This window comes from Alexandromys fortis, unplaced genomic scaffold, assembly GCF_014885135.2.
Source record: "Alexandromys fortis isolate MF-2015 unplaced genomic scaffold, M_Fortis_MF-2015_v1.1 scaffold_260, whole genome shotgun sequence".
Classification (NCBI taxonomy): Eukaryota; Metazoa; Chordata; class Mammalia; order Rodentia; family Cricetidae; genus Alexandromys; species Alexandromys fortis.
In genome coordinates this window covers 445,040-454,424 of record NW_026068136.1, presented here as the reverse complement: position 1 = coordinate 454,424, position 9,385 = coordinate 445,040, and the positions used below count along the sequence as shown (strand labels likewise).

The 9,385-nt window shown below is 45.4% G+C and overlaps 1 protein-coding gene and 1 pseudogene across 1 annotated transcript; one reads left to right on the top strand and one right to left on the bottom strand.

Moving 5' to 3' along the window:
• The window catches only part of LOC126491094 (regulator of nonsense transcripts 2-like), a 9,325-nt pseudogene extending 7,868 nt beyond the window's left edge, over positions 1-1,457 (bottom strand).
• Positions 1,449-9,379, top strand: Etfbkmt (electron transfer flavoprotein subunit beta lysine methyltransferase). Its single transcript, XM_050126507.1, has 3 exons — positions 1,449-1,590; positions 2,883-3,290; positions 8,699-9,379. Exons 2-3 carry the CDS (start codon positions 2,962-2,964, stop codon positions 8,847-8,849), a joined length of 480 nt encoding a protein of 159 aa, XP_049982464.1. The 5' UTR covers positions 1,449-1,590; positions 2,883-2,961; the 3' UTR covers positions 8,850-9,379.
• Positions 9,380-9,385: the final 6 nt, after the last annotated feature.

Genomic DNA, 9,385 nt, shown 5'->3' with positions numbered 1-9,385 from the left:
CTCCTCTCCCCCCTCCCTCTCCAATCCAAAGAGCAGTCAGGGTTCCCTGCCCTGTGGAAAGTCCAAGGTCCTCCCCCCTCCGTCTATGTCTAGGAAGGTGAGCATCCAAACTGGCTAGGCTCCCACCAAGCCGGAACATGAAGTAGGATCAAAACCCCTTGCCATTGACCTTGGCTTCTCATCAGTCCTTATTGTTCGCCATGATCAGAGAGTCCGGTTTTATCCCATGCTTTTTTTTTTTTAACCTTCCCTCCCCCCCCCTTCCTTTTTTGAGACAGGATTTCACTAAGTCTGGAATCTTTCTGTAGCCCAGGCTGGTCTCACAGAGCTTCACCTGCTTCTGCCGGCTAAGTGCTGTGGTTAGAGGCGTGAGCCACTACACCTGGTGCTTAGAACGTTTCATTTCTACTTCTAATTACGTGCATCTGTACGCGCAGATGCACGACTGCAGATGCCTAAGGAGGCCAGAGGCATTGGATCCCCTCGGGCTGGAATCACCTAAGTGTGGGTGTGAGAGGCAGACTCAGATCCTCTACAGGCACCACACATCTCCAGCCCCTAAATACAGACTTCTAAAGTTTTTATTACATTTATTTATGTGGTGTGTGTATGTGTGCTGTCGGAGAACACTTGTAGGCTCTGTGGAATTCAGGTTGTCAGGCTTGGCAGTGGGCCTGACACACTGAGACACTGGATGGGTCCAGCTTTGGTTTTTTGTTTTTCTTTTGAGACTGGGTGTCCAGAGCCTTGGCTGAGTATGACCTTGAACCTCTTCCTCCCACTCCTGAGTGCTAACTAGGATTAGAGCTGGCTCCCAGGTCTCCTGCTACATTTAAAAACTCTTTAACAACCGAGCCAGGCCCCAATTCAGATTTTGGACAAGCATCTGAAGAGCATTTCTCTTAATTGTAAATTTGGATACAACAACATGGCTGGTCATTTTCTTAGTTTGGGATATATTTTTCTTTCTTGTATACTACAGCAGATTTTCATTAATGAAAGTGATATCGGTTAATTTTGGAGTCATGAGTTGAGGGACCAGTAGGAAATCTAAAATCATTAGAAATGTGGATATAAGAGATTCAGAACCTGAGTCCTACAGACTGAAAATTGCCTTAGGCTGTGACTTTACAATGGGGGATACTATGATGTATCGCAACTCAATGTGTTATAAGAGGTTCACTCACCTCTCCAGATTCAGACTCTTAGAAGTGCTTGGCCTGCAGTGCTGACTGCATGCAGTTCTGCAGGTTTTATAAATCAGAATTCTCCAGACACGGCGCATGGAAGCTGTGCAGTTGCGTCTCTAGGGACGGACCTGAGGACGCGGCCCCTAGATTCAAGGTTGCCAGGTTACAGAAGGATTTTAAGGTTCTCAGCTGCCTTGAGAACTGAGGTCCGAAACAAAACACAGCTAGGAAGAGGGGCGGAGCTGGTGTGTCCTGGAGGCTGCGCATTCCGCGTTTCTCCGCCTCCAAGTTCCTGCCGCTCTGTTTTTCCTGCTGCTGGTTCAGACTTCCTGTCCCGAGAAGTCCGACTCGGTGCACTTTTTTTTTTCTTCTTCTACGCGTGAAGCTCCAGCAAAGTCAGGTAAGGCCACAAGGACCGCACTATCCTTTTAAAAGTAGAGTCCTGTCTTTTTTTTTTTTTTTTTCTTAGAAAAGTAACGTGGTCACAAGCACTGTTTGGAATTTAACCTTTTTATTTCTTTGCTTGAGGATAAGGTCTCACTTTGTATCCCTGGCCCTCAATGCAGCCCAAACTGGCTCGAATTAGAGGCAGTCCTGCCTTAGCATCCCAGACAGGTACTACTGTGCCCTGCATTGTTTATTTGTTTCCTTACCCCCCCCCCCCTGTCAGAGGTAAAGAGCACTTCCTGATCTTGCAGAGGACCAAGGTCAGTTCCCAGTACCCCCATGTCATACAGCTTGCAACTGCCTCTGCAGACAGTCACACACACTCAGACACAAATAAAAATAAATCTTTAAAACAACAAGCCAGGCATAGTGGCACATGCCGTAAGTGTCCGCATTCTGGAGGCAGATGCAGGTGGATATCTGTGAGTTCAAGGTGTGAGTTCCAGGGCAGCTCTGTGAGTTCCAGGGCAGCCAGAGCTGCATAATAGAGAGACCCCGTGCCAGAAAACAAACAAAAAATGGTATTCCTCACTTTTCCTTACCAAGGTATACTTTGGGTTATAAACATTTTAAGTTTAGGTTTGGTAAAGTCAAATCAGTATTGACAGGAATTTAGAAGTTGGTGTCCTTGCATTACAGTGAAGTCCACGCCGGGTATGATGGCTTATTCCTGTAGTCTCAGTTCTCAAGAGACAGAAGCAGGAGAATAGCTGCAAGCTTGATGTCAGATTGGTCTGCATAGTGAATGCCCGTGCAGCCTGGGCTCCAGTCCAAGTCTGTATTTGATGCATATGAGTGTTTTGTCTTTCTGGTGCCTAGCAATGCCAGAAGAGGGCACCAGATGCCCTGGAACTGGAGTTATAGTTGTGAGAGGCCGTGGGGGTGCTAAGAACTGAACCTGGGTCCTCTGTGAGAGCCTCACGTGCCCCCCCTAACTGCTGAAGCCTCTCATTAGCCTCAGCTCAAGTCTGTCCTAAGAACAAAACAAACAAAAAGGTATACCTTATTTCATTTACTTGAAGATTGTTGTGAAATAAAAAGCCCTGTGTATTTTTGTGATTATGGATTACAAAAAGGATTTCACAATTAAAAAAAGGATTGTTTTTACCCAAATTGATAAGCCAAAACTGTCCTGTGACATGAACTTGCATTTGTGAGTTGTCAGAGCATACACTAGCCTATTTTCCTGTTATGTTGAAGGATATGGACTAAGAGTTTTCAGTATTGTTTGTTTGTTTGTTATAGAGATCCAAAATTCCAGTGTCATCTAAGTGGAGAGGCAGACCCTCATTCTGTCTGCTTGGGGAGCAGTCCTAGTAGCGACATGGACAGACAGACCCTGAGGTTTGGAAAAGTACTAATGGCTTTCCGCCTGGGTTGGAAAAATTCCAGAAGCCAATGGCGTTTGCTGCAGACTGTGAGCGGTGGGGTCCCCCTGTTTCCCTGGAGGACAGCAGGGAGCTGTTTGGACCCTGAGATGAAAGCCTACCTGGAGGAGAATACTGAAGTCACCAGCAGTGGCAGCCTTACCCCTGAAATCCAGTTGCGGCTTTTGACCCCCAGGTGCAAGTTCTGGTGGGAAAGGGCTGACCTGTGGCCCTACAGTGACCCCTACTGGGCAATCTACTGGCCAGGAGGCCAGGCCCTCTCTAGGTAAGTCTCATTAAATGTGAATCTTTACAGCTGTTGAAGAAGAGCCTTTCTCCTTTCAGCACCCGCCCCCACCTCCATTCCATTCTTTCTGACCCTATAACATCACAGCAGAACCAGAAAATCACTGGGGCTTGTGCAGATCCCAGCTTGTGTGTGATGTGGATTGCTATCCTTCTCCTAAAATTAGAAGATTTGTCCTGTGGGAAGGCAAAGTCACCTCCAAAACAGCGTCCTGTAGTGATCCTTGATGTCGTGTGCGTCCTTGTAATCCTAGCACTTGGTAGCTGAACGGGGAGGGTTGGAAGTTTGAAGCTATCCTGTGATGTGTAGCTTTCTTTAGAAATTCAAATAGTCTCTGTGTACTGACGTGCTTGACTTTGGCATTACCTACAAGACACACCTCTGAGATCGGCTACGAGGATTTGCTTTTGTTTGGTAACTACTGTAATAAAAAACACAACCAAAAGCAACTTGGGGAGAAAAGGGTTTGTTTTGTTTTACACTTCCAGGTCACAGTCTTATCTGGAAGTCAAGTCAGGAACTTGGAGGCAGGAACTGAAAAAAGGGCCATGAAGGAGCCCTGCTTTCGGGCTTGCTCAACCTACTTTCTAGTACCACACAGGACTACCTGCCCAGTGCATTGCCCCCAGTGGGCTGGACCCTCCCATAGCAGCCACTGGTGTGGTCCCTATAGGGGCCATTGCTGCTTGACAAAGTTCCATCATTTCGACTTTGTGGATCACAATTCTCCAGTACCTTTTTACTTTCGTTTTTAATAATTCTCACTATGTTTTATGCAAAAGTTCCCTTATGCATTTTTCTCTGGGAAATTTTGTGTGGGTTTTGAAGGATGAAAATGTATAAGAGGCAGCTTCTTGAAGCAAAATAGTTCTTTGGAAAAAATCCCTTCCACCAAGGAACCATATAGCTTGATAACTCTGCCTGCTCCTATACAGGTTAACACCAAACTAGAAAGTTTAGATAAATCACATATACTTTATGTGATAATAAATAAGTATATTTGATAATCAAGACTTATAAGGTCTACTCAGGTTAACAGTAACATTTGTCTAGCTTCATCTTTGCTTACCTTAAGTTTTAGCTAGTTGGATAAATTAAGCCACCTAATGGAATATCTGGTCCCCCAAGAAAGTCCTTTCCCCAAGGTCAGGCATTTAGACAAAGCACCTGTGGTAGTTTGAATGTAATTGGCCCTCATAATGTCATAGGGAGTGGCACTATTAGGAGGTGTGGCCTTATTGTAGGAAGTGTATCACTGTGGGGGCGGGCTTTTGCTTCAGCTTTGCCTAGTGTCAGAGTCTACTTCCTGTTGCCTTCTGATTGAGATGTGGCTAGCACCATGTCTGCCTGCACACCACCATGCTCCCCACCATAGAAACTGTAACTAAGACAGAAGTTGGTACCAGGGACTGAGGTATTGTTGTGCTAGGCCGGACTGTGTTTTGTGTGGAGGAATTTGGACTGTGGTAGTTTGGGTTAGTGGCATACTCTAAGCACTGCTTACTGGGTCATTCTAGTAGGAACATGCAAGACAACATTGCTGTTGGTGATTTGACTGTCTAGGACTAGATCAATAGATTCAGAGGAGAAGAATTTTAGTATGTTGTCTAGAAATTGTTCTTGTGATATTTTGGTGAAAAATGTGAATGCTTTTTGTCCTTGTCTGAAGAGTCTGCCTGAGGCTAAAGTGAAGAGCTTTAGATTAATTCCGTTGGCAGAGGAAAACTCTGATGAAGATTTATAATGAAAAGGAGAACGCTGAGGTGGAAAAATACAAAATGTATAGTTCGAGGAGAAAAGGAGCATCAGGAAGTGGAGTGGAGTTAAGTCCTGTGTTCAAAGAGGTCAGCAGATTAAAGAACAACAGGGTATTGAATGAAATAAAGGGAGTGGTGACCTCAGGGTAAGACCCCACCCAGCTAATCTTCTGATTTGTGAAAGGAATAAAGAAAATGTAGAGCCAGGTGTTTTGTGCACATCTTTAATCCCAGTACTCGGGAGACAGAGGCAAGTAGATCTCTTGAGTTTGAGGTCAGTCTGGTCTAGAGATCTAATTTCAGGACAGCTACTTAGGCAGTGAAGGACAGAAAGTTGGTGAAGATGTGGTTAAACAAGGGGGTCATATTCTAGCCCCAATAAGCTGTAGAAGGTGGCAGATTCTGGAGTTAAGTATAGAAGAAAGAGGCTGTGGAATTTTCCTGTAAGACTAAGGCAAGTGGTGAGCCCAGGCATGTGTCAGGGGTGTCCCTGAATGGAAGCCTAGAGAGGCCATTGTGTGCAGCTGTGAAGGTGAAGCCTGGAGTGCCGTGGAGAACCTAAAATGTTGGAGATGCCAGAACCGTGGGACACCTGCTGAGAAGCTGCTAACAGGGATGGAACCAGCCCCAGAAGTGTGTTGCAGTCAGCAAAGGTGACAGGAGTGGAGATCTCAAGAGCATTTGACATCAGTCATGGAGGTGCAGAGTTTGGAGTTTGCCCAGCTGGTGTTTGGCCTTGCCTTGGTCCAGTGTCTCCTCACTGTGTCTCCTTTCCTCCATTTTGCAGTGGTAATGTATATCCTGTGCCATTATATGTTGGAAGTATGTGATCTGCTTTTTTATTTTGATTTTTATAGTGGGTCATAGTTAAGAGATTGCATGACTCTCAGAAGAGACTCGGATTTTGGACTTTTAAACATTGTTGAGTCTGTGATAGACCGTGGGGACTTTTGAAGTTGAACTGAATGCATTTTGCATCCTGATATGGTTACTAGCTTATTGGGGCCAGGGAGTGGAATGCGGTAGTTTAAATGTAATTGACCCCCATAATCTCATAGGGAGTTGCACATTAAGGGGTATGACATTGTTGGAGGAAATGTGTCACTGTGGGGGTGGGGTTTGAGGTTTCCTGTGCTTAGGATACCACCCAGTGTCTCAGTTGACTTCCTGTTGCCTGTAAGATGTCAGACTCTCACCTACTCCTGAACCATCTTGTCTGCTTGCACACTGCTTTGCTTCCCACCGTGATGATAATGGACTGAACCTCTGAACTACAAGCCACCCCAAGGAGATGTTTTCCGTATGAGGGTGGACATGGTCATGGTGTCTCTGCACAGTAATAGAAACCCAAAGACAGATCCCATCCCCTCAGGGGCTTGAAGAAAGTTCCTCCTTGCTAAAAACAGAATCATTTCTATCTCTGACAAGAGGAACTTGTAGCCCTTCCATTAACACATAACTGTGGTGATCATGGTGACTATTAACTTGTCAAGGTCAGTACTAACTTCCTCCTTTCTTCCTTTTAATCCTCTGTGCAATTATAACGTATAAAAGGTGTGTAGCCTTTTTTTTTTTTTTAAGTGAAGTGGCAGCCATCCAGACTCACCCCCTGATCCTGTCAGTCCTCACCAACTCCACACCTCCTCTTTGGGACCTGGACTCCAGGAAAACATTAAAGCAGAAAATGTTTCCTAGGCTTGCCTGCCCATAGGCCAAACTTCTGACTGAGAGTCCCACCTGTCTCTAGCTAGTGTCAAGTTGACAAAAACCAAAACAAGATTGGATGTTTCCAGTGAAGCTTAACAGAGGGAAGGCCCATCTTGAATGTGGGTGACACCGTTCTCACAAAGAGAAAAGGGAAGAAAGCTAGCTGAGTCCTTGTTGGGATCCATGTGCCAGCCCCAGCATAAACCATCTGTCTGGACCTGCGTGGGGGCGTGGGAGTAAAGGCACAACTCACATAGCTTTATTGGGAGGGAGATTCTCAGGGATCCCTCATGAAATCCTGAGTTCACCTTTCACCTCCTGGAAATTCCTCTGCGTTTACTCTCCAAACAGCCTTTATACCAAACCGTAAACTGAGGGGGAAATTCATTAGCATTCTGTTTCCTAGGTAACCAGGTGAATGACTTTAGTCATGCCCACATCTACCTGTGCCTGCTCTGTCACGTCTTCCTGCTCTGTATGCCAGCTCTGTCACGTAAGCCTGAATTAGCATCTCTATCCAGGCATCCTCCAAATTACAGAGAAGGAGCAGAACACATCCTGACCCCTTGTTAGGGTAGGGCCAGCCTGTCTGGAAGGCTACGTGACCACCTGAGGTGTGCTAGGGCTTGAGAGCCTGGCTGCCACACCATGTAGAAATATGAGCCCACAAGTCCTGCAGTTCTTTTCTTTTCTTTTCTTCCTAATTTATACTGATGTGAGCAAGCACTCGCATACTTTGGCTGTCACAGCCCCCTCCTGCCAGGCCTTCCTTCCCCCTGACAGACAGTGTCTCCAAACTGTTCCTTCAGAAGAAACTCTTCCTCACACTTTACAAGTTTCCTGTCAACTTTAAAAAAAAATCTGTTTTGTGTATGACTGTTTTGCCTGAATGTGTGTCTGTGTACCTTGTGTATCTGGTGCCCATGAAGATCAGAAAGAGGCATCAGATCCCCTGGAACTGGAGTTATAGACAGCTGTGAGCTGTCATGTGGGTTCTGGGACTTGAACCTTGATCTTCTACAAGAGCAACAAGCCAACTCTCCAGCCCTCAAACTAACTCACCCCCAAGGTATTGTTTTGATAGCAGTTTGACCAAACCTTTGGTGCTTCATTGCATAGCTTTACCCCCTTACCTGTAGCACGAATAATAAAAACCCTAAAACAGATATGGGGTTCAAGCTGAAGATCAGAAAAGCAAAGCAGCCAAACACTAGAGAGACCTTTTACTTCTACCAAATCTTAAAAACAAAAAGGCAAGATCCTGGCTCCATGAATCCTCAGACTCCATACTCCAGTGAGTCTCTTCCCCTTTATATTCCTCTCTCTGCCCAGCCATATCCTTCCTGTATCTACCTCCCTAGTGCTGGAATTAAAGGTGTGTGACTCCCAAACACTGGGATTAAAGATGTGAGCCACCATCACCTGGATCTGTTTCTGGACTGATCTTGTGTAGCCGAAGGTATCCTTCAACTCACAGAGATCCATTTGCTTCTGTTTCCTGAGTCCTGGGATTAAAGGTGTGTGCCGCCATTGCCTGGCCCCTAGTAGCTTAGCATTGCACTCTGATCCTCAGGCAAGCTTTATTTGTTAAAATATGAATAAAATATCACTACACGTACATAAGATTTTTTTATCCATAAGTAAAGCGTCTACCCTATAGGAAACTAATGTCAGCTGTTAAAGAACCTACATGGTCGTGAAAGATTCATATGCCTTACTTTGTGTTCATGTCTGTGTACACATTGACAGTACAGAGTTCCTAGATGGATTCTAAAGACTCAACCCTTTAATGATCCTGCATTAATACTGCAAGCCCCACCTTCTTCTTGAACTGCCTCTTTGCACACAGGAAGTATGAGTGATTGGGATTTTCTCTGTGGCAGCTTAAATGCATCTTAAGTGGACCCTTTCTCTCTAATTTAGGTATCTTTTGGATAACCCTGATGTTGTTAGAGGAAAGTCAGTCTTAGATCTTGGGAGTGGATGTGGAGCTACAGCAATCGCTGCTAAGATGAGCGGAGCATCAGAGATCTTGGCCAACGACATAGACCCCCGTAAGGACTGCGTGTTTTAAAACATGTAAAGCTCACCACTTCCCTTTCAGGATGTATCAAGATAGCTTATTGCCTTGTTTGTAATCTGATATTGTGAGTTATGTTCAGTGGGACATTATCTGGGGTCTGACTGACAGTGCATTTTCTCAAGAGGAACTGATGTATTTGCAGAAGGATACAAACATGGGGTCATGTATGCTAGCTTCTGGGTTGAGAATTCCATGAAATGTGTAAGTAATATTTATTTGACACAAAATTCGAGTAAAGATAAGCTTGTGTCTTTAGAGGATAATTTTTTACGTCAGTAAGACCCAAGTTTTTGGGTATGGCAGAGGCAGGTAGACTCCAGAGTCCCAGGCCAGCTAGGGCTACAAGATGAGACCCTGTCTCAAACAAAATGGAAGGGAGGAAGGGAGGGAGAACAAAGGCCTACATGGCCGGGCGATGGTGGCGCATGCCTTTAATCCCAGCACTTGGGAGGCAGAGGCAGGTGGATCTCTGTGAGTTCGAGACCAGCCTGGTCTACAGAGCTAGTTCCAGGACAGGCTCCAAAGCC